General features: G+C 46.6%; 2 protein-coding genes across 2 annotated transcripts; both read left to right on the top strand.

Annotated features, from left to right (window-relative positions):
- Positions 1–1,645: 1,645 nt before the first annotated feature.
- On the top strand, positions 1,646–3,532 carry LOC144785164 (uncharacterized). The gene is made up of 4 exons (XM_078664227.1): positions 1,646–1,763; positions 1,867–1,932; positions 2,660–2,745; positions 3,293–3,532. Exons 1-4 carry the CDS (start codon positions 1,684–1,686, stop codon positions 3,370–3,372), a joined length of 312 nt encoding a protein of 103 aa, XP_078520353.1. The 5' UTR covers positions 1,646–1,683; the 3' UTR covers positions 3,373–3,532.
- A 16,179-nt stretch (positions 3,533–19,711) lies between these two features.
- LOC144785163 (uncharacterized) lies at positions 19,712–23,282 on the top strand. The gene is made up of 2 exons (XM_078664226.1): positions 19,712–20,653; positions 20,928–23,282. The coding sequence occupies exons 1-2, from the start codon at positions 20,233–20,235 to the stop codon at positions 21,908–21,910; spliced, it is 1,404 nt and encodes a 467-aa protein (XP_078520352.1). The 5' UTR covers positions 19,712–20,232; the 3' UTR covers positions 21,911–23,282.
- The last annotated feature ends 2,604 nt before the right edge of the window (positions 23,283–25,886 follow it).

Here is a 25,886-nt window from a genome sequence, read left to right as displayed (position 1 = left end):
TTTTGAACACATTCATTATTTATTTATATCATAAAATTCCAATCTACACATTATGCCTAAACTCCCTACCTAACAGAACCCGAAACTAACTCTTGACTAATACCCCCAGGATTACCCAACGAGCTACCCTTCAGGATGGCCAACCCGCTCCAGGCTGCCCACCCCACTAGCCAAAACCGCCTCCTAAAAGAACAAAGACACCTGTCCTAAAAGTGGCAAGGCCCGAAGACCAGAGCAGCGCCTAGAGCACCGTCAAGTAAAAACCTAACTAAGGAATAAAGGGAGGGAGGGTGGGGCAAAAAGAACCTCCCTTCCCTTGCCTCCCTCTAACGCCGTGCCCAACCGCCAGCCTGACTTCCCTTTAATACCTCCCCCCAATCAACCCCACCTGCTTAACTGATTCTCGCGCGAACACGCCCAGGGAGAGACCAGCTCGCGCCTGGCTCTCCCTGGGTCCCCCCATGCCATCTAGGGTATATAGGGGAAACGTCACGAATGGTACAAACTCGCCTGACCGAACATCGTTCTGCTATTCAAACTAGGAAAATAACTGCACCTATGGTAAAGCATTTTGTGGATTTGAACCATGGCCCAGAAGATTTCACATGGCGTGTATTAGAAAAAATCCACACACCTGACTCTAAAGGTGGAGCTGCAATAAGAAGAAAGAGAGAAGTCTACTGGATTTTTGTTTTTGATACTTTTCGGCGAGGTTTGAACAGCGAGATACCTTGGGAAAATGCCTTATGCTAGTTGATCACGTTTTTAACTTATCATTTTCCCAGTTCTGTACCTTATTTATCATATAGTCTTTCTCCCCAAACTCCATAGCCATAATGCGACAATCATGTTTCTTATATTCGTGGAAACTTGCCATTTGGATTTCCACTAATACAAAACTGTTATACTATACAGTTAGTCCCTCATTTGTTTTGATGGAAAGTCCATCCTCCCAAACTCCACACTTATAACGCGATAATCATGTTTTTTTTTTTTTTTTTTTACTTGTGGAAACTTGTCATTTAGATTTCCACTAAAATAATATTGTATACTAGACATTTAGTCCCTCATTTTTTTTGATGGAAAGCCCGTCGCCCCAAACTTGATAATCATGGTTTTTAAACTTGTAGAATTTTGCCAGTTAGATTTCCATCTAAATAATATTGTTATGCCATACATTTAGATTTTTATCAGTTTCAATGGAAAGTTTATCTATATCGTTCGTTAGTCTTCTGCACTTTCCTTTGTCCTGGAGAAATGGATATGCTCTACCAATATGGCGTCCAGGTTACCCCTTGTAGTCCTTTCTTTACCTTAGACTGATCGCCAGTCCCTTAGCGCTTACCCTTGCCCTCTGGAGGGGCGTGCTCGCTCCATCAATTGATGGAAAAATGCACCTGAAATCACTTTAGATTTAGTGCTTAAATAACTGACATTTCTGGCAAACGGCTGCTCGTGTTATCAGCAGCCTAGGATCCGCGTGCCTTGCTCCCAGTTTTATCGTTTTCAGAAACGTTTCCTTAGGTGAGTGTTTAGGACATCGTTATGGCTTGCAGGCAGAATTAAGCTTTGAGGGAAACTGCCGTGCACAAATGCAATCATCTTGCTAGTTTCTGTCCTCTCCTGTTTTTTCAAAAAAGCATACCTTATTGTTTTTATCTTTTTGTATGCAATTCTGTTGGCATGAGACGGAAAGAAAGAAGTTTCTCCACATCAGGAAGACTTCTCTGCTACAATTCGTGCATCATTTTCATTAATTTAAGGTATGCTTTACAAAAATTCATGAGTTTCTAATTCATCTCAGACTAGGTTATAATCGATCTAGAACTTGTGAGTAAATATATTTTTCTGTCTTGTTGTTTGCAGTAATTCAAACACAAGCAACTACGCACACTGGGAAGCGAGGCAAGATTTTTTCACAAGTTCAGACAGGTATTTATGTAGAGCTCATGCTTCCCTATTTGACTAGCATGTTGTTATAATTTTGATCCAATCGCATTTTTTTATTTATTTTCATGTAATCTATATCTGATTTATAGAATTTGTGTGAGTGCCAAGAATAGACACACTCCGCAACACAGATACAGGAAGCTGTCTAGCGAGATTAATTCAGGTAACATTAGTTAGCTCCTTACTATTTACATCTTTTTGACGTCGTTTCTTATTAAATAGATAATTTTAGCACTATAGATTTGTTAAGCAGTCCGGTTATAGGCTTCTAAAAGGTAACGCTTTAGAATATATATCTTTTAGATGCCGGTACATATCACCCCATCCTAAGGCACCGTTACCAATCTCCCAGAGGCCCTAGATTTTGGCAATCTGGAACTAGTAAATGACTAGTGTGGTGACAACGTTTATGTAAATATAATTTTGCTGCGCTTTGCCTCCAAAAGGAAACGCTTTAGAATATATATCTTTTAGATGGCAGTACATATCACTCCTTTTTAAGGCACCGTTACCAGTCTTGCAATGTAAAGTAAAATATTATTTAAGTAAGAACTCCATCTCCTTGTTCTGTTAGCATTGAGATAATACAGCTTTGAAGTAGGATAAGGTTATTTAAAGTGGTTTATTTATCTTTTATCCTTACATTGTATACTCTCAATTTCCATTTAGGGAATAAGGGTTACGTAATGAATATGCGTTTACCTTTCAGCTTATCCTGTTTTATCCTTTCACACATTATCAAACTAGAATCTATTCGTGTGATTGCCTGTGAAAACGGAATTCGAGCAAGAACGTGTAAGTACTATAGCGTTAAGCATTGAGCTATATAAACCCTTCAATACAAGAGCAATTATTTACTGTTATCACTTGTTGCCTCTTAGAACATTTTTATGCCTTCATGCTGAGACTCTACGAAATCAGTTCGCTGTTTACCAACTCAACTGTGTAAATAGACTTTGCTCCTCTTTTTGTAACATAGGAGCCCATCTGTGCCAAAATAATAATGTTCTGGTCTGATGTCCCTAAAATAAGCAACACTATGTGTTTCTTTTTATCATGAAGTCAATTCTTGGCTCCTGGTCCGTTATCATCCCCTCTTCCGCCCCCCGCCATCCCCCCAGGTCTGAAATAACAATGTACAAAAAGATGAATGCCCTTCATTAGGGCATCTCGGAGTTATTTAAACTCGTCTTTGTTCCTTTGTAAAGAAGATGATGTTATAGTTTTGTAGGTTTACTGTACCAAATTTTTATTGTGTTACTGATTATGAAATAAGTATTAGTAATTATAGTATGTCAATTTGAATATTCTTTTTCTTTTACCCATTTTTTGTGATTTTTAGGTGACACGTGGCTGCTCCAGAAGAAGGCGCTGGTCGCTGAAACGCGCGTAGAGAACCATTTGTTATGCCACCTTTTTTAATATTGTGATTTTCAATTAATTGTTGCGTCACTACATTTTTTAAAAATAATTGTGATTTGTTATTACTTTTTATTGTATATTGATGATGTTTTGTGTATTTTATGAATAATTTGATATTGTCTAAACTGATAGCTATTATGTATGTTTTGTGAGTTTTATTTTTAAATAAGGTCAATAATAAATTTTGAGTACAGACCTTCTATTTCTTCTTTACATTTATTGATTTGATCAGAAAGAATTTTTAAATCAAGTGCCATGGTTGTTATTTTGCACACCAAAGCTATTAAATCAATCACAGAAGAAGCAATGTCTCCTACCTTTGTATGTAAGCGATCAATGGACCTTGACAAGGTTTTAACAATGTCATCACAAAAAGCTTTAAACTCGGCTCTAGAAAAGATTTTAAGTGCAGTTCAAGAGTAGTTAAATCCACTAAAGTAGCACTAGGGGCAGCAGCCATTAAGTCCATAGCTGAGCCAGGGTCCATGTGAGACATCGGAGAAGTAGGGGCAGACCCACTCCTTGAGACCCCAGCCTTACTTCCATTCTCTAAGCCTCCGGTGAACTGGCCGCCACTATGAGTTCCTCCACCCATAAGGGACTCTACAGATGTTTGTACGAGGTCTGTCCTGCCCCCTCAGCATCAGTCTTTTCTGAGAACTGTTCAGCCGATGGGTTGGGTAAAGGGACAAAACCGTTAGTACAAATGAAGACCTCATCAGCCGCTTCTAAAGTTGGGATCGCTTGAGAAAGGGGAACCAGGGGGGGGGGGGGATTGGTGCTTGTTTATTTGAAGAGTTCGACGAATCCTGACCCTGCTTTCTGCCTCTTGCAAACATTCCAGCTTTTCTCCATTGGATATGGGTTTCTTGCTGAATAGAGGGACTGAGGGCAGTAGAGGTGGAGCAAGTTGGGTCAGGCACCAGAATCTTCTCACACTCTACCAATAAGGTGTCAATCCTGTCAAGTACACACTTTTTCCCTGCCGTCTTGTGAGTCTTCTTAGATTTCTTAGTTTTGGGTTGCCCCTTGTTCTCCCTCCATGGCATTGTTTCTTTTAGCCATCGTGAACAACAGAATAAATAAAAGGTACCAGGAACATCACAGACTGCGGCAGCTGAAATGGACAAATAAGAACCAGACTCTGGAAGCCGAAAAAATGTACAAACGCAGCTGGAATAATCACACAACAGCCCCTTAGGCTGAAAGCAGTTAGAGGGACCGCCCAGCACAGCCTTCTCCGGGCTCCTCCAGGTGTGGATGGGCCCTCCCTTGACCTGGGTGCGTCCGGCGCTGCCTGATTGCCCAGCTGCTTATCAGCGCTTTGGGAAGGGGGGTGCCCCTAGGGTTCACAGCTGTGGATGCACCCCCTGGCGCTTAGGGACCTGGTATCTGGAGTCCCCAAAAGTAGTCAGGCTCACAGGGGGTAGGAGAACCCAAGACTACTTCATCATACGTCCTGTGCTGCGGGATTGGCCAGGCGCTTATCATCGCTATACGGGGACCTCCAACCCCAGGGTTCACCGCTGCGAATGCACCTCCTGGCACTTAGGGAGCTGGTTTGTGGATGAAGTCCCCAAAAGGGGTAGGACTAGAGACCCCAAGACTTCTTCACCAACGCAATGACTATTGATAAACATATGTCTGGGAAAATGTAGGATGTAGGTTGAAAATATTAGCAAACCTCAACATTCATTGTTTGTTTTTTCCGCAATTTCTTATGGGAAGCTCAGCAATGCCTCTCTACAGGTGTTCATCCAACGATCAGAGTGCCCAAACCCCCTGTAAACAAGTAATAGATTTATATCTTCAGTTCAGAAAGCGTTCTTCATAAATTTGTAGTTGTTCATGAGGAAGCTTGGTTTCCTAAGATATTTTTGTAACTGTGAAGAAAACCAGTATATTTTGTAAGACATTTTTCATGGATTTTCAGAAGATTAAACAACGAAAATTCAGTACACATCGGGAGACAAATCTCCCGATTCCCATTAGATTAAACAATGCTTTATTAACATACTAGAAACCCTCTAATACATATATGCATAGCAAGGCATTTGGCAGGCAGGAGTAATATTAATTCTGATTTTCTGCAGTTATCCGTCTATGCTAAACTGGATGCGAGAAAGGAGAATGTTAAAAGGATATTCTCGACCATCAAGGATTACCGTCAACAAATTCAGCAGCTCTATGCACACCCTAAAGACACAATAGGGATCTCTGTTGCGACAGAGCCATTTATCATCATCATAAGCCATTCATGAATAATGGGACCACCAAATTCCATCCAAGTCTCATACAAATCTAGTGTTGGGTTCAGAAAGGTAATTGGGAATGAAGATATTATACATTTTCTAATAGTTACCAATTGATTGATTTTTTAGCTTTACTTATCACATCTTGTAATGGGCCTCCTTTCATACTAATATGATGCAAATGCTCGTTAACAGATACAAATTTCTAGGAAGAAAGCGATATGACTGCGTGACAGGGAAATTGCTTATCACAGAGGCAATGTGTAAAGCGTTTGCGCAACACACACACAGCAAAAACATACTAGGCACACCACAAAAAGAAATCCACACAAGGTTATATTAAAAATCGCCTTTGTATTATCATAACACACATTAGAATAGTGATCACACAATATACAATGTGCCACCTGGCACTGGGCAATATTCACAGGGGATTATATACACATGACAGGGCCACTTGGTCCACTGTTTGAACCATCACTTAGGAAAGATAGTAAAGTAGAACATATAATAGACGTAGAACACAACCAGTAATTATTGGCAACCACTGTACTCAGTATCATCATGTAACACAAACCATATTATGCACAGTATCCCATTTAGGCATGATATACATTCTGTGCCAACCTCACCAGCATAACTCACGTTTGGAGGATAATTCACAGTAGGAAATAACTCAAACATAAACACAGTATGCATAACCTCATAACCATAAAACCATATTCGAGGTATAATCAGGGTGCGTAAATCATAATACAAGCATCACATTTCCTAGCACCACATAAATCACATTAGGGCCCGGCGCCCTATTACCTAACAGTCCCCCCGGCCAACTGGCCTTCTCACAGGGGCTCAAATGCCTTACATTTATATAGACTGAACACGAGGCTGAAAGCACTCAATGAACCACAATGCACATAATTACAGATTCACTTCAAAAGCAATAAAGGCACTGAAAAAGCGTGTGGAACGAACTTAGTTCGAGGCTGGGGTCCACGCGACCCGGTGATGCACAATGTACCTGAGATTCAAAGGGGCACGGCATGCATCCTCACAAGGAAACCGCAGTGATAACAGGCAGACTTGCAGTGGCCACAGCTCCCAGCTGTAGCGGTCCGTGGCGTGCACTCATAATAATCCTGGGACAGGGCTTAAAAGCAGGCACCCAGCAGTACATGCAGGAGGTAACAAGAACCTTGAAGTGGGGACTAGTGCGGGCACTCAGCGGCACAGCTCCTCAGCTGCAGTGGCCCACAATAGCGGTTGCGATCATTCTCGTAGGACGGCAAATGCGGGCACTCAGCGGCACAGCTCCTCAGCTGCAGCAGCCCACATTAGCGATAGCGATGATTCTCGTAGGACGGCTAATGCGGGCAGTCAGCAGCACAGCTCCTCAGCTGCAGCGGCCCACAATAGCGATAACGATGACTTGGTAGCACAGGCAAATGCGGGCACTCAGCGGCCACAGCTCCTCAGCTGCGGCGGCCCTCAACCGCGATATCAATGACTTTCAGCCCGCCTTTCCCGCAGTAGAACCAGAGGCTCTGGAATTCTCAACAGAGGCCTCACGTGCTAGTAGAATCCCCTCAAATAGGAATCTGGTCGGCTGATTGGTGAAGTCTAATCTCCCTGAGACTTCGGCAGTAGGCACGCTCAACTCAGGCTCTTGGGTAGTTGCTTCAGCAAGAAAGATGAAAGTTTCAGAGTCCTTTCCCTCTAGTTACACGGACTGAGGTTCGTCTTGACATCCAGAAGTAACATACGCAAAGTAAAAGGTCCCAAAAAGTCTTTAGAGAGGAAGGAGCAATGCAGGGCCCCGGGAGGCAAGCCCTCATGGCAGCCACCCTCCCTGGGTCCCAGCAGCAGCATGCCCCGGCACCCATCCCCATACTTCCAACTGCAGATCTCTCTATTCAATCCAGGTCGGGCTCAGCCTCCCCTGTCCCTCCAAAACCAGACAGCCAATACACATCAGGCAGGCAGACACATAGTACACAGAAATGCCAACTTCTAAAAGTGGTATTTCTCAGATAGTCATAATAAATCTGCGCACATGATTGCGCAGCATTTATCCTCACAATTTCATACATACCAGACTTGACCATACTGCTCCTCTCATAACAGGAATTACCACTGACACACTGAGGAGGGAATTCTCCATGCATCCCTATGGGAGGGCAGGCCAAAATTACTAAATGTAACACAGAGCGCACATACTTTACACTGAACCACAGTGCTAAAGTACCCAGAGGCCTAAACCCACTAAAACTACACAGGGAAAAAGGCTGGAATGGTGGGGCAAAGGTGGAATAGGAGCATGTTAGACAATGGGAACTTTACGGCACCCACATGAAACACTAAAACAAAAATACCTTAGTCAACAGACGTTGGCGGTACAATTCTGGGGAAACAACATAAGAGTGGGTGGTAACTGGAAATTGGCTTTGGATGAGAAAAAATCTGCTCCAAGGATTGAAAAGTAATGATTTGGAATTGTGCCAGTTAGTGGTAATACAACTACAATAAGCTACGCACATGTATGGGTCTGCTATCTATACCACCAATAGAAAGTGGTATATTGCAAACTGATGGCCTGGTTTAGAACTTGTGGGACAGTTACTCCATCACAAACGTGTCTGTCTTAACATACAACTGTATTATATCCTGATCCACTTTGTTATACCTGGCATCATTGGCGTGAATCTCCCTTCCATTTTTGACGGATTGCCTCCTATGTTTTGATATGTTTTTGCTGGATTTATGCTTTGGGCACTGTGCCACTGCTAATCAGTGCCACAGTGCAAATGCTCCCTATGTTAAATTGATATGATTGGGTTATTTGATTTATCTGTCAGCCCCTAGTACAGTGCACCATGCCTGCCCAGGGCTTGTGAATCAAATGCTGCTGGTGGGATTGCAGCACTGGTTGTACCACCCACAGAAGCAGCTTGTAAAATGTGAGTCAGGCCTGCCATTGCAAGGCCTGTGCGCAGTCTAGCACTGCCATGTCGACTTGGCCAAGTGCACCCACTTGCCAGTCCCTAAACCTTCCCTTTGCTTCATATTAGACAACCCTTTGGTAGGCCCAAGGGCAGGGTGCATTGTAAGTATAAGGTAGGACATGCTCTGATGTGATTAGCATGTTCTAATAGTGAATTACAGCCATTTTTGTGTTTCACTATTGAAGGCTACCTGTTCTCATAGGTTAGAATGGGCAGTTAGATTATTACATTCTTATAATCCTAACTGACTCAGGGTGTAGTGTAGTTCCTATTTTCCCAATAGGCTCTGCGCATTGGAATAATATCCTCAATAGTATAGACGTAGGACTGTGGTTAACTAGGTCTTCTACTGACGATATTAGACTTAAAGTTATGTGTGTGCCAGCTAGCTCAGAGTTCACTAGAAACTTTCTCGAATAGGCAAGGAGGAGTTTAACCTCCCTGGATAGACAAGAAGGGATTTAGTTTCTGACAACCATAGAACATGACAACTTTGCTCTCCCCTAATCAAGAGTATATCTCTAGAGTCGTGTGAAAACAAAAGACAACTATTTTACTCAGTCAGTATGTGCATTCTTAGTTTCACCAGTTTGTAGAGAAATAAGAGATGGGCGTGGTTCAATAAAAGGATGTTATTTATTGATCAGTCTCTTTTCTCATACAAGAGAAATGAATCGCTATTATTGCAATACTTATAGTTAAGTAAAGTGCATACAGTAAAAACAGAATTATAAAATAATACTGTAAAAGCATTTATATGGTTTCCTAGCCATATGATACTTAAAATGGATAAAAGTTATATACATATATACATTGACTAATCGTACTCAACTGGTGCTTCTAACTACGCCTACCCCGGTGTACCTGACCTAAGCCTAATACGTGGGCGGGAGTAGATAAGTAGCAGTTTTAGTTAAGTTTGCTTTGCCAAGGATCTGATTCAAGAATTCTCTGTGAGGGGTTATTCAGTACAGTACCTGGGATTTAGAAGGCTGGAGGGCTGGTATCTCTATCTCAGGACTCGATATCCCAGTTGCCCGCAAGGGCGGCTAGGAACGCCGGAGCTGGATTTCTCGGCAAGAGAAAAGGCAGCGTCTCTCTCTCAGCGCGTCAAAAGGGAGGGGCAGCGTCCGTGGGCTTCCTGCATCAGCTGGGCTCCTCGGCAAGTATCGCTGCTCCAATCTCGTCTCCACCACCGTGTGTTTGCTTATGGCAATGTCGGTAATATTTATACCTGAAAGGTGCCGAGATTGACGTAAGGATGGACATAAATACGTCAATAAGGATGTCATAAGAACTGGTCGTTCGTACATTCTTTACTGGAGTTCTTGTTTAAATCAAAACAATAGCTGCGGGGGATTTCCCAGGTTGCTGGAGGTTTGATTTGTTTTGAGAACTCGGTATGCTTTCTATGGGGGCTGGAGGAATAGTGCTTGCCTAACGTGGTAGCATGCGCTATGACCTAATCAGAAAACGGGTTTCTGTGCCGTTGTGTGGCCATTAGTGAATTATTAACCGGACAAGGGTCAGAAATAGGAATATCGATACAGTTCCCATAGGAAACATATCACAAGGGAACATGGTAGAAATTCGAATTTAGCATGCCTGAACATCTTTTAGTAAAGTTTATTTTAATATTCTGTTTTTGCAAATACCACTTTTAGAAAGTAGGTATTTGCTTGCCTAACCCTTTGAGCCTGCCTCTGCTGGGTTGTGTAGTCCTTGTCTGGGTTTGTGTGTGACAGGGCTGGGGGATTCCAGGAGACAGGCTGGGTCAGCCCAGTGGTAAATAGAGAGATCTGCATCTAGATGGGAGGGAGGAGTTGCACCTGGGACCTGAATAGGGCTGGGCCTTCCCTCTACAATGCCGGCTCCACCCCCTGTGGCTTGTCTGATGTCTCTGCCCTGCACTGTGAAAGGAGAGAAGGAATCATGTCAAAAGAGTGCTCCAGAGCTGTATCTTCTCCCCTGTGCTGGCTGCACCTCCTGTGGGCGGCGGATGTCTCTGCCCTGCACTGTGAAAGGAAGAAGAGAGTCATGTAAACAAAGTGCTCAGGAACTGGTTTGGACTAGGCAGACGCCCCTCTGCCTTCAGAGAACAACGGATTTTGGGGTATAAATATTGGGACCCTGATCTCAAGAAATTAGATCACTTCTGGAACAAGAAATCTTTCTGCCAAGGAGAAGAACCAAGGAAGCTGCAGGAGTTTGGACTGCCCCTCTGCCAGTGTTCTGTTTGCTGGGTTGGCCTGCAGTGGTTGCTTCATTGCCAAGGGAAAGGAGAAGGAACTTTGTAAGGACTTTTATCTACAGAATATTCTCCAAGGGCTTGAACTGTGCTTGCCTCCAGCTGAAGTCTCAGGGACAAAATACTTCACCTCCAGCTCCCTCCTGAATTTCCTTGCTGGGAATTCTGACTCCAGACACTTGCGTGCCGCTGGAAGCGTGACGCATTGGGAAGAAGCGTGTCGCCGCAGCAGCTGAAATCCTCGCAATGCTGGAGAAGCGAGCCTTCGTTGTATCACCCTGAAAGCGTGTGGTCATCGAAGCTGCCTGCTGTCGCATCACCGGAGAAGTGTGACGTCATCGAAAGAGTTGCCATCGTATCACCGGAGAAGCGCGTCACAGGACCTGTCACGGCTCCAAAGTACAGAGTCGTCGCAAGGCTGCCAGGGCGTCATCGCATCGTCATCGCATCGCCGTATCAAGGGCGCCATCTTCTTGCATCGCAACCGGATCATCACATTGCATCAAGGCGCCATCTTGTGCACCGCAACGGGTCCGCAGGCCGAGAATTTACGCATCACCTCCGCACCGGTAAGGCTCACGACGAGTCCCCTACTCTGCGCAAGCATTGCGGAAGGACGCAACCGTTCCCCCGGGTCAAGGAGCCGACAAATCTCCCCTTTTGCGAGCCTTTTGTTCACTTTGCGTTACGCATCCCGGTAATTTGTTGAGAACTTTGTCGCATTTACCAACAACTTGAAATAAGAAACTTTAATCATCTTTTAAGTAATCTTAAATGTAGTATTGTGGATTTTTGTCGTTTGTGGTCTTGTGTTAAGTCTATATAAAGAATACCTATTTTGATAAAACCTGTGTTGTGTCCATCTGTAGTGTTATCACTGTATTACTGTGTATATTCACAAATGCTTAGCACACTGCCTCTGAGATAAGCCTGTCTGCTCGTGCCAAGCTACCAAGGGGATGAGCAGGGGTTATTAAGGAGTATAATCCCCTTATCCTGACTTAGAAGTAAGGGTCCCTATTTGGACGAAGGTGAATACCATTGCCAACTAGAGACCTCCAGATCTAACATTGGTGGTCCGTGGTGAGGATTTGGACTTTGCATTTGTGTTTCATATACAGTGATTGGTGTACACTACTAGTAAGTGCAGACCAAACGCGACCACATACTTTTTTTAGAATACTTTTTACTTGGACTGTTTGTTTTTTCCTGAAAACTCCCAGTTCTTATTACCATGAGTAAACCAGCATCTATTGCATCTATGGATCTTGATTTTGAGGAAGAGAGGTTGGAAACCTACACTATGAAACAGCTCAAGTATCTCTGCAGGACACTGAAAGCTGCTACACCAGGCATTTCTAAAAAGGAAGGCTACCAAAAGGCGCTGAGGGCCAGGGTAGAAGCCAGAAATGTCCCTGATCTTGTGGTGGAGCCAGTTGGGGATGCAAATGGGCACATTGATGGGCCAGAGTTTCCAGCCAGGGGAGGGGTGCCGTCCCCGCCTTGCAGCAGCATCTCTTCCAAAGACCTGTCCCCCAGAGAGTTGGAAGACAGGGGGAGAAGTAGGGCACACAAGCTGGAGATGGCTAAGCTTAAGATGGAGAGTCAGAGGAAAACAGAGAATAACAGGTTGTCTTTGGAAAGGGAGAGAATGAGAATGGAGCATGAGAGGATGTTGAGGGAGTTAGAAAACAAGGCCAAGGGCTTAGAAATCAGTCCCTCTGGTGGCAGCGCACCATCTGTGCCTTCAGAAGGCAGGGTACATATTCCCAAGAATGTCATCAAAGATTTTCACAAAGGTGAAGATATTGGTCAGTGGTTTGCAGCCTATGAGATAGCAATGTTGGCCCACCTGGTCCCTGAGAAGGATTGGGGAGCGGGGTTGTGGGGTAGCTTTCTGACTGAGGGGAGGGATACTTTGTTAGACCTACCCAGTGAGCATAGGATGGCTTATCACCACCTGAAAGCAGCACTGATGACAAGGTATGGGTTAACTCCAGAGCTCTATAGACAGAGGTTCAGGAACTGTAAGAAACTGGAGGGAACCACTTGGGTAGCTATGGATGGTTGGGTGAGGGGTATCAATGTTTGATTTGATTGCTAGGGAGCACTTGTCTGCTAATTGTTTTCCAGAGCTATGCTAGCACCTTATTGATAGCAAGTTGACTAACCCTAGAAAGCTTTCTGAAGAGGCGGACCGCTGGGTTAGTACCAGGGTCCACAACGGTCTTGTGGGAGACTCCGCCAAAGGTGGGCAGGGTCCCCAGCAGAAGAGTGGGGGGGACAAGGGTAAACAGAGGGAGTTCCAAAAAGGTCCCCAAAGTAATTCCCAAGGGAACCAAGGTAAGGGTTCCCAGCCTCCCCTGAGAATAAGTCAGGACCCCCGACAGGTAAACCTGTTCATAGGGGCCCTGTTACCTGCTTTCAGTGTAAACAGGTGGGACACCGTTGGTATGATCCCCAGTGTCCTCAGAAAAGACAGTATGTGCCACCCCGTGCACCACCCCGTCAGATGGCCAGTGTAGCCCTGGGTGGGGAGGAGATGGGTACCCAAGGTGGGTGGGGTCCCGCAGAAATGTCCCTAGTCTCATTAGAAGACTTTGAGATGATCCCTAAAACTCAGCTGCCTGAGAACACAAAAAAATACAGGTAGTGGGTGACCATCAATGGCCATAGAGTGGAGGCTCTAAGAGACACAGGAGCAAGTGTGACAGCTGTCAAGTGTCACTTGGTCTCTGAAGAGCAGGTAGTCCCTCATGCATTCTTCCCAGTTGTTGCCGCTGACAACACAGAGAGCCATTGCAAACTGGCTCAAGTTCCATTTGAGTGGCGGGGGGGGTCTCTGGTACTCTTCAAGTAGCTGTGTGGCCATCCATGCCTGTTGATTGTCTGTTAGGCAATGATTTAGAAAGCTCCCCTTGGGCTAAGGTGGAGAGGAAGGCGCATTTAGAGATGTTGGGCCTGCCTGAGTGGGCATGTGTGACCACTCGGTCTATGGCAGCTAAGAGTGTTCAAGAGACCCTGGAGCCTGAAGTATGGCCCAGGGACCTGCCTTAAAGAGAAGAGGTAGAGGGCGTGGGAAACCAGCCCCCATTGTTCCCACAGTCCAGGAGGGGGCAGACCTTGAGTGGGATGCCCTGGAACCTACAGGGGAGCAAGTTACTGAGCTGGGGAACCTACCTGAGCTGACCTATTGACAGCAAGAAGGGGGTCCCTCAGGGAGGAATTTTGTGAAGAGCAGCAGAAGTGCCCTTCTCTTCTGGGTTTGAGGCAACAGGCCACAAACCAGGCAGCAGGTGATCAGTCTGGATCACATTGGATCTACTGGGAGAATGGTCTCCTGTATAGCGAGCCTAAGGTTGCTGAGCCTGGGTCAGTCTGTGTGCTGATGGTACCCCAGCGCTTCAGAGCCTTCCTACTGGGTTTGGCTCATGATGTTCCTTTAGCCGGTCATCTGGGGCAGAACAAGACCTTTGAAAAGCTTGTCTCCCACTTTTATTGGACCCAGATGCGGAAGAGTTCAGATACTCATTGTAGGACCTGTCAAACTTGCCAGGCAAGTGGGAAAAGTGGAAGGAGGCACAAGGCCCCTTTCCATCCTTTCCCTGTAGTCAGTACCCCCTTTGAACGGGTGGGCATTGACATTGTGTGGCCACTGGACCCCAAGACAGCCATGGGCAACAGGTTTATCCTGGTCTTGGTGGACCATGCTACCCGGTACCCGGAAGCCATTCTGCTCAGGACAGTGACGGCCCCTGTGGTGAGACGTGCCCTGATGGGGATCTTCTCCCGTGTGGGGTTCCCCAGAGAGGTTGTGTCTGACCATGGTACAAACTTCATTTCTAATTATATGAAGTCTCTGTGGAAGGAGTGTGGTGTTACCTACAAGTTCACCACTCCTTACCACCCACAAGGTAATGGGCTGGTTGAAAGATTCAACCAGACCCTCAAAGGCATGATCATGGGTCTTGTTGAACCAATGAGGCGTAAGTGGGACGTCCTCTTGCCATGCCTTCTGTTTGCCTACCGTGAGATGCCACAAAAAGTCTCTAGGGTTCAGCCCCTTTGAGCTTTTGTATGGTCACGCGGTAAGAGGACCTTTGAGTTTGGTCCAGGAAGGCTGGGAGCAATCTCCCAGGAAACCTCCCCAGGATGTATATAGCTACATGCTGGCCTTCAGGAACCAGACTCGGCGTTTCAGAGATCTCGCCCAGGTGAATCTGGAAGCCAGCCATGAGGAAATGAAGCGGTGGTACGATCAGAATTCCACTCTGATTGAGCTTCAACCTGGACAGAAAGTTTGGGTCATGGCCCCTGTGGAGCCTTGTGCGCTCCATGACAGATGGACCGGTCCATATGAGGTGGTGGAGCGCAAGAGTGATGTCACTTATCTGGTGAACTTGCGGACTCCCAGGAACCCCTTGCGGGTCCTGCATGTGAACCACCTGAAGCCCCACTTAGAAAGGTCCGAAGTGGGCATGCTCCTAGCGACAGATGATGGAATGGAGGAGGAGACAAACCTCTTCCTGACCTCCTGTCTGCAACAGAGCAAGATGGGTCAGTGGATGGTGTCAGCCTCTCTGCCACACTGACTCCTGATCAGCAGCAAGATTTTCGCTAGCTGTTGGGACAATTCTCTGATCTATTTTCCTTGGTTCCTGGTGTCACAGAGTGGTGTGTCTATGATGTGGACACTGGTGATAGTCCTCCTGTGAAGCACAAGGCTTACAGAGTGACTGACAAGGTTAGGGCTTACATTAAGGAGGAAATCTCCAAGATGTTTGCTTTAGGGGTCATTGAGTCCTCAAACAGTCCTTGGGCCAGCCCAGTGGACTTGGTCCCAAAGGCTGCCTCGCCGGTTGCCACACCCGAACTCCGGTCCTGTGTGGACTACAGAGGGCTCAATGCAGTCACCAGGACTGATGCACACCCCATCCCCAGAGCTGATGAGCTCATTGATCGGTTAGGGGCTGCACGGTACCTCAGCACATTTAATTTGACGTCTGGGTACTGGCAGATCACCTTGACTGATGGGGCTAAGGAGAGGTCAGCATTCTCCACACCAGATGGGCACTACCAATTCCGGGCTATGCCCTTTGGGACGAAGAATGCACCTGCCACCTTTCAGAGGTTGGTCAACCAGGTTTTGGCTGGGCTGGAGGATTTCAGTGCTGCCTACCTGGATGACTTTGTAGTTTTCAGCGCCAGTTGGGAAGAATACTTGCACCACCTCTGGCAAGTGTTGATGGCACTGCCAAAGGCAGGCCTCACGATCAAAGCAAGTAAGTGCCAGATCAGGCAGGGTTCCGTTGTGTACTTGGGTCACCAGGTAGGAAGCGACCAGGTGGCGCCCCTACAACCCAAGATTGATACCATCCTGACATGGGAACCCCCAAAGACTCAGACACAGGTGAGAGCCTTTTTAGGACTCACAGGATACTACAGGAGGTTTGTCGAGGGGTATGGCAACATTGTTGCACCCTTGACTGAGCTGACTTCCAGGAAGCAGCTCAAGATAGTGAACTGGACTGACACCTGTCAGAAGGCTTTTGGTGCCCTGAAGACTGCCATGTGCACAGCACCCGTGCTTCAGGCACCCATCTTCTCAAGAGAATTCATTGTTCAGACAGATGCTTCAGAGCATGGTGTGGAGGCTGTTCTATCACAGATCAGATTAATGAAGAGGGCCTAGACCAACCTGTAGCCTTCATCAGTAGGAGGTTACTTCCACGGGAACAAAGGTGGAGTGCAATTGAGCGTGAAGCATTTGCTGTGGTCTGGGCACTGAAGAAGTTGAAACCATACTTGTTTGGGACTCACTTCCGGGTTCAGACCGACCACAGGCCCCTCAGATGTCCGATGCAGATGAGGGGTGAGACCCCAAAGTTGTTGAGGTGGTCCATTTTGCTACAGGGTATGGACTTTACGATGGAACACCGCCCTGGTACAGAACACGCCAACCTTGATGGTCTGTCCAGATTGTTCCACCTTAGTGAAGAGAACTCCCAAGGGGAATGGTAGTTGTCCCCACATATCAGCATGGAGGGGACACGTGTTAGACCTGGCATCATTTGTGTGAGTCTCACTTCCATTTTTGACGGATTGCCTCCTCTGTTTTGATATGTTTTTGCTGGATTTATTCTTTGGGCACTGTGCCACTGCTAATCAGTGCCACAGTGCAAGTGCTCCCTATGTTAAATTGATATACTGATTGGATTCCATGATTCGGTTATTTGATTTATCTGTCAGCCCCTAGTACAGTGCACCATGTGTGTCCAGGGCTTGTGAATCAAATGCTGCTGGTGGGCTTGCAGCACTGGTTGTGCCACCCACAGAAGCAGCTTGTAAAATGTGTCTCAGGCCTGCCATTGCAAGGCCTGTGTGCAGTCTAGCACTGCCATGCCGACTTGGCCAAATGCACCCACTTACCAGTCCATAAACCTTCCCTTTGCTTCATATTAGACACCCTATGGTAGGCCCAAGGGCAGGGTGCATTGTAATTATACGGTAGGACATGCTCTGATGTGTGTAGCGTGTTCTAATAGTGAATTACAGCCATTTTCGTGTTTCACTATTGAAGGCTACCTTTTCTCATAGGTTAGAATGCGAAGTTAGATTATTACATTCTTATAATCCTAACTGACTCAGGGAACATGGTAGAAATTTAAGATTTAGTATGACTGAACTCAGAATAATAAAATACATCTTTTAGTAAAGTTTATTTTAACATTCTGTGTTTGCAAATACCACTTTTAGAATGTAGGTATTTGCTTGCCTAACCATTTGAGCCTGCCTCTGCTGGGTTGTGTATTCCTTGTCTGGGTTTGTGTGTGACAGGGCTGGGGGATTCCAGGAGACAGGCCGGGGCAGCCCAGTGGTGAATAGAGAGATCTGCATAAGATGGGAGGGAGGAGTTGCACCTGGGACATGAATAGGGCTGGGCCTTCCCTCTACAATGCTGGCTCCACCCCCTATGGCTTGTCTGATGTCTCTGCCCTGTACTGTGAAAGGAGAGAAGGAATCATGTCAACAGAGTGCTCAGGAACTGGTTTGGACAAGGCAGAGGCCCCTCTGCCTTCAGAGAACAAAGGATTTTGGGGTATAAATATTGGGACCCTGATCCCAAGAAATTAGATCCCTTCTGGAACAAGAAACCTTTCCGCCAAGGAGAAGAACCAAGGAAGCTGCAGGAGTTTGGACTGCCCCTCTGCCAGTGTGCTGTTTGCTGGGTTGGCCTGCAGTGGTTGCTTCATTGCCAAGGGAAAGGAGAAGGAACTTTGTAAGGACTTTCATCTACAGAATATTCTCTAAGGGCTTGAACTGTGATTGCCTCCTGCTGAAGTCTCAGGGACAAAAGACTGCACATCCAGCTGCCTCCTGAATCTCCTTGCTGGGAATTCTGACTCCAGACATTTGCGTGCCGCTGGGAGCTGGAAGATGGAATCGCGATGCATCGAGAAGAAGCGTGTCGCCATCGCAGCTGAAATCCTTGCAACGCCGGATAAGGGAGCCTTCGTCGCATCTTCCTGAAAGCATGTGGTCATGGAAGCTGCCTGCTGTTGGAGAAGCGTGACGCCATCGAGAGAGTCGCCATCGCATCACTGGAGAAGCGCGTCGCAGGGCCTGTTGGGACTCCGAAGTACAGAGTCGTCGCAAGGCTGCTAGGGCGTCATTGCATCGTAATCGCATCGCCGCATCAAGGGCGCCATCTTCTCGCATCGCAACCGGATCATCGAATCGCATCAAGGCACCATCTTGCACACCGCAACTGGCCCGCAGGCCGAGAATCTATGCATCACCGCCGCACCGGTAAGGCTCACGACGAGTCCCCTACTCTGCGCAAGCATTGAGGAAGGACGCAACCGTTCCCCCGGGTCACGGAACCGACGCATCTCCCCTTTTGCGAGCCTTTTGTTCACTTTTTCGTTACGCATCCAGGTACTTTGTTGAGAACTTTGTCGCATTTACCAACAACTCGAACTAAAAGACTTTAATCATCTTTTAAGTAATCTTAAATGTAGTATTGTGGATTTTTGTCATTTGTGGTCTTGTGTTAAGTCTATATAAAGAATACTTATTTTTATAAAACCTGTGTTGTGTCCATCTGTAGTGTTATCACTGTATTTCTGTGTATATTCACAAATGCTTAACCCACTGCCTCTGAGATAAGCCTGTCTGCTCGTGCCAAGCTACCAAGGGGGTGAGCAGGGGTTATTAAGGAGTGTAATCTCCTTATCTGGACTTAGAAGTAAGGGTCCCTATTTGGACAAAGGTGAATACCATTGCCAACTAGAGACCCCCAGATCTAACACACTTGTAATAAGGCGAACAAGATATCTGACAAGACAAGACATCTGATCTGTGTGTGCCCTTTTTAAAATCTATTTGGATTCTGCTACTGAAGAAATCCTTCAATGACAGGGTTATTCGAACTTGCAGATCGACCATTATTAAAGGTCTAGACTCGACTAATTCTCAATTGAACTGTAAGATGATGAAATTCTTGATACTGTATGAAAAGACAACGTGCCCCAAAGAATCCCTGAACTGCGCTTAAAACTTTAAGCTAACTGTACAAATGCACTTTATGTTGAGTACCGATGTGATAACAATATTGCTGACAACTTTTAGGATACTTTCTATTTTAGGTTGTTTTTGTGATAAGAAATTGTCTTTTAAATAATTTAAATGCTGGTTAATTAACTTCATCTAATTTTTAGGATATTGTTATGTTTTTATTAACGTAAACAATAAAGTATAAATTTGTAAAAAAAAAAAAAAAGAAAGAAAGAAAGATATCGGCCACTTCTGCGACTGAGGGCCCGATGTAGGTAAAACGCATTTACCGATTTTAAAATACCGATCCGTACCGAATCGGTATTTCAAAATCGGAAAATGATATGTAGGAAATAATCATCGGAAAAATACCGAATCGGTAGCATTCGGTATCGAGAGTCGATACGTACCGATTCGCCAACTACCGAATCGGTATAGGCCGGGTCGGACAAGTCCGATTCGGAAAAAAAAAAATGCGGAACCAACCGAATCGGTAAACGCCGATTCGGAATAATAAATACGCCCCATGGGCCGAAAGGCCAATAGGAAGGCATTATACATTCCGAATCGGTATTTACCGAACACATTCGGAAAATACCGAATCGGAAAATACCGAATCGGAGAATGCCGTTTTGCCGAGCTGGTTGAGTGACACTGAAGACATCAGCCAATGAGCTGTAAGCACCCTCCCCCACAGGGTGTGGCAACCCAGGCAGGTGCAACTCATCAGAACATTCTGGAAAGCTGCATGAGTTGAGCAGACACAGAGAGAGCAGCATTGTGAGCAGGATCCCTGAGAGACATGGACACCAGCACAGAGAGCCAGAAGGCAGGGCGGAAGCGCAATCCTAAATTCAGCACCATGGAGCTACAAACTTTGGTGGAGGAGGTGGTGAGGGTGCACACCCAGCTATATGGCAGGCAGTCCCTGACTGTCCCGGAGAGCACCAAGAGGAGGCTGTGGCTCGACATCGGGGAGAAAGTCAATGCAGTTGGTGTCACCCACAGGAGCCTAGACGACCTCAAGAAGAGGTTTTATGACATCCGTGGCGTGACCAAGCGCAAACTGGCCGACCTGCACAAGCAGGCTGGACTCACTGGAGGAGGAACAAACCGTGCGCCACCCCTCACTCAGCTGGAGGAACTAGTGGCGACGACCATCGAGAGGGCCAGTGTCGTGGGCATTGGGGACCTGGATAGCTCATCCCGAGCTACAGCTACAGGTAAGAAGCATGCGCAACTTGACACACCATACCAGACACCTCCCCTACAGACCCAATGCACAGCCAAACCCCAGGCCAGTACAGCTAGCAACAGACATGAGCAATGCATCGTGCTAAATGTACTCAGCAAAAGTTACCAATAATGCCACAGCAGAAGCATGAGATAAATAACTGTAATACAGCATCAACGTGTTTGTAATGAGATGTGCAATGCTTTAATAGTTGTGACTGGAACACATTAGCACCCACTTGACAAATGCTTCTTTGTACCTAGGGGCACCATCAGGCGGGGGAGCAGCATCAGCTCCAGCACCAACAGCCAGTGCGGCAGTGGCAAGCACCAGTGCAGCAGCACAGGAGGAGGAGGACAACAGCTGTGCCCTGGCAAATGAGGAGGACACAGGACATTCCCTCACAACTCCACACTCCCCCCGACTGTCTCAGTCTCAGTCGCCCTCATTGGTATTCTCCCCGGACAACACACCACCACAGAGCCACCCTGCACCTGCCACTTCCCCGGCCCGGAGGAGAATAGTGGCTCCATTAGTCATCATGGAGGGGGCAGCGGGTCAGGCTCCTGCACAAGACCCCGTGACACCAGCGACACCAGAGCACACACAGCAGGGCAGCAGGATTCCACGTAGGCCACGTGCTACCAGCAGCCCAATACCAGCACCGGGAGGCAGCGTCTTCGCAGGGCTGGAGACCAGCATGGTCACAATTCAGAGGATGCAGGCGAAATCCATCCTGGCCTGCCATCGCCAGTTGCGCCTGCACAACCTGCAGATGGGTGAGATGACACAGGGCTTCAAGACCTTCGTTGACAGCAACAAGGACATAGCAACATCAATTGGCCGAATGACCACTGCCATCACCCAGCTCTGCACCAGGTTGGATGACCATGAGCTGAGTCGTCGCAGGGATGCAAGAGTCACGAACAGGTCACTCACCCGCCTTGCGGCTGCGACTGCCCAGTCATGCCAACGTGGGGCAAACATGGAGGCCAGCCTCACACAGTCCATGTCCGAGGTCACTAGGGGCATGGGCCGTATAACAACAGCCATGGAGACACTACTCATCTCCAACACCGCAGTGAATCCCGTCCTGGGCGAGGCTGGGGCCAGCAGCAGCCGCAGCAGCCCGGCCAGCACTGCGTCAGAGCCGCGCCGGAGCACCAGACGCTCAGCTGAGGCTGCAGGGCATTCTGAAGGGGGTGAGGTTCATCCCAGTGGGCCTGCTAAGCGCAGCAAAAAATAGGACTGCCACTGCGGGTGAGGCAACCCGGACATTGGACATTCCTACCCCTTGTTGTTTAACTTTTCTTTTGTTGCACATCAGTGCAGTAACGTTGATGCAACATTATTAAATTTAATTTCTGAACACATACATTGACCTGTTTGTGCATCTGTACTCACTCAGAAATAGTTGTCTGTGATCTCCTGACGCCTGTATCTGCCGTCAGATGGTGCAGAGACTCCAGCAGGTAGTGGTAGTGGGACAGCATTGTCATCATCAGGGTCCTCGTAGTCGGATAACTCTACCTCAGTGCCTTTCCTGACTGCAAGGTTGTGCAACATTGCACACACAGCAATAATCTTGCAGCAGGTGATGGGGGTGTATTGTCTTGCACCTCCGCTCTTGTGCAGACATCTGAACCTGCTCTTCCAGATGCCAAAGGTCCTTTCCACTACGTTCCTCGTGCTTTTGTGTGCACGGTTGTACCTCCTTTGGCTGGGTGTTGAGGGGTTGAGGTAAGGTGTGAGAATGAACGAGCGTAGGGCATATGCACTGTCGCCTGGAAGGAGAAGGGGTAACATTACTCACATGCATACATGTATTACACACTGCAATTTTGGTAATGGGGGTCTGACACTGTGTCTTACCTAGGAGGTATCCTTCGCCAAATTCCCCTGCCATCAGCCGTGCATAAATCCCGCTACTCTGGAAGATATAGGAGTCATGGGTACTCCCCGGAAACTTTGCAACCAGGTCAGTGATCACACACTTGGCATTGCATATCACTTGCACATTTATGGTGTGCCGTGACTTCCGATTGCGGTATACGTATTCGGTGTCAGCAGGGGGGCAAATCGGTATGTGTGTGCCATCTATGCAGCCAATGATGTGGGGGAATCTTGCCATCTGATAGAATTCAGCTTTTGTCTGTGCCAGTTCTGCATGGGTGGAAGGGAAGGAGATGTAGTGGGCCATCCTCTGGATCATGGCATCAAGGAACTTGTGGAAGAACCTTGACAGGCTGCTCTGGGTCACCCCTCCTGCCACAGCAACTACACTTTGATAGCTGCCAGACGCCAGAAGATGTAGGCAGCATAGCACCTGCACCTGCACAGGGATTGCATGTGCCCTTGGGGTGGGGTGCTGCAACAGGGGTTGGAGGTCCCTGATGAGGTCTCTGATGGTGTCTGCCTCCAGCCTGTACCTCTGTAGGATCTCTGGATCTGTCAGCATGCACAGGGTCACCCTCTGCCTGTACACCTGCTCCTGTCTCAGCCATTCCCTCTCACCTTCCTGCTGTAGCCGTAGCCGTCTAGCTATGACATAGAAAGCTGCCATGTTGCAAGTAGAACTGCATTTTGGGTCTTTTTTTATAGGTTGCACCTGGTTACCACCTGATTCAAATCCATGGTAATTTCCGAGTCAGAAATACCGATTTTAGAGCAAAATCGGTATTTCTGTGCTTACCTACATCTCAATCTTAGGGTTTTCGCATGGAATCGGATTTTCACCGATTCGGAATATATACCAATTCGGCGATTTTACCGATTCGGAAAGTCACCGAGTCGGTCGGATTCCGAATCGGGAAAAAGTAGTAATCGGAATAAATCTCCGATTCGGTAGATTACCTAATCGGAGATTTTTTCCGATTCCTACATTTTTCCGATTCGGAATCCGACCGACTCGGTGATTTTCCGAATCGGTAAAATCGCCGATTTCGCAGGATTTCGGCCTCCTACATCCCGTTGTCTGTATTCCGATCGGTAACGGCCGAAAATACCGATTTTCGGCCGTTACCGACCGACCTACATCGGGCCCTGAGTCTCTCCAGCCGAACTCTAAATCAGCCACAGATTAAACAGGTCTGTCAGCACTTTTTCCAGCGGTGATCAAGATTGGTTCATTAAACCCATATTAAAGTACCACATAAACATTGAGTATGGCTGCATTCTAATTTTTTTCAATGATGCAAGTCGCTGAGCAAGTGAAAGGCTCAAGCGCTGCTGAAACTTAACCCTGAAAGTGATGTTTTTTTTAAAATTGCTCATATCTACAAAAAGGGTAAATACTAGTTCTATAATCAGATTCAATGATTTACCCTTTCAGGGTCCCTTTTCATGCATATCACATTATATGATATCGTCAACTTCAGTAGCGTTGGACGTATGTGGACAATAATGTCTCTCCATGAAGTCGTTTGTCAGCTTTTACCATATCCTAATATTCATTCATTCCTGTGTGTGTAGATTTGCATGAAGGACGAGTTCTGCTATAAAGTGCCTTGGGGCTCCATCTAGTGGCAATCATGAAATTACTGCAAGACGCCTGAAAAAACCCTTTTCAAGTGTATGACCCCCATACCAGCCGGTACATTTCTATTTTGTGTAGGGCCCCATCGCACTGTTATTGTTTTGCATGGTACGCCTAAAAATAATTATCAGCCACTTAAAGGTCTTCATAATGTTCTATACCCACCGGCATATTGTTTAGCCCGGCAACATATATTATTTCTAGTATTTTCATCTTCCATTCAGAAAATGTTGTTAACCTCCTGCCCAATTGTGCTTCTTCAAAGAATGTTATCATTTAATGATGGTGTGTGTCGTGCCTCTTGTGTGAAGGCATGCAAGTCTGTAAAGAGACATTTGGAGACCGTAGCGATTTTTATACACGTTCACTGTGTTCTGTATTTTGAAATAGTTGCACTTTGAGTAATCGTGAGGTATCTCACATGAAATCATCAACGCCCCATGTGATTGGGCAGATTTTTGATTCACATGTGGTCACACCCTCTAGGTAGAAAATATGTGATGAGTAAATAATAGCAAGAAGAACGTGAGCAACCGTATTTTACATTTTGGTATTCTACAAATATTCCTAGGTGGCAAAGAATATGCAAGAAAGCAGAGGGCTAAAATGACAATTCTTGGCAATCACAGTTTTCCTTCGCCAATTCAGCAGTGTTTGAGCACCATAAGGCTACAGAAGGCAATGGCTTGTGGATGAGTCAACAATAGGCACTCACTCTGCTGATATTGCAGTCAGTAGGAATCATTTCTCATATTGAGTTCATAAAATGGCTATGTCGCTAAATAGGATATAACATTAAAGTTATCTTAGAGGGTACAGGGCTGGAATAAGTATTTAATACACTTCCTATTGATTAGGTTATGAGCCATGTTTTTGGATGTCTATTTATATAAATGTCTTTATTTATGGCTTGTTTACTACTTAAAATGGGAATTTGTGGCAACATAAAATGTAATTAACCATCATAAAATCCTTTGATGAATCAACACAATATGCACTTGGTCAATACTCAGTGATGGCGTCATGCTGGTGAAAATCAATGCTGGCAGTGACTCCTTGGTCCATCCATACGGTTGGCATTCACATATTAAGAATGTCCCACCGTGATACAAGGGAACACCATAGATTAAGGTCTCTTATTTAGCGCCATCAAATACCATTTTTCCAGGGAGTGAAGGATAACTAAGCGGATACTTCCTGTTTCCTGTTTGCTATTCACCGATTACTGTGGAGCGAACAGGTGGAGCGAGTTGATCGAGCTGACAGGCTAGAGCGGAGTAGAGCAGAGAGGAACGGTCGCAGCGGAGACGGTGTAATTAGCAGCAGAAATCACCGAACTCTCCTTGCCTCCGCCTCGGGGCTCGGTGCCCAGAGGTTGGAGCCTGAGCCTGCGCCTGCTGGGTCGCCCAAAAAAAAAGAAGCTGCCGCGGTCTTGGCGGGTTGGCGGATTCAGCGGGAAGGCAAGAGGATCGAGGCCAACTGAGCTATCCTCCAGGCTGCTTTCCTCTCGAGTTTGCCGAGTGAAGCGAGAAGCTCCTGTGGTCTGCGCCAGGACTGGGAGCCGTCCTTGTGGCTGTCCTGAGCCGGGAGCAAGAAGGGACACTCTGTGTGCTGTGTGCTGGTCTGCCTCACGCTCGAGACCCGGCGCGGCGCGGGTAGACGCGGAAAAGCGGGAGTGCCCCGGCAG

This window comes from Lissotriton helveticus, chromosome 10 (assembly GCF_964261635.1).
Source record: "Lissotriton helveticus chromosome 10, aLisHel1.1, whole genome shotgun sequence".
Classification (NCBI taxonomy): domain Eukaryota; kingdom Metazoa; phylum Chordata; class Amphibia; order Caudata; family Salamandridae; genus Lissotriton; species Lissotriton helveticus.
This window is presented reverse-complemented; position numbering and strand designations above follow the sequence as displayed.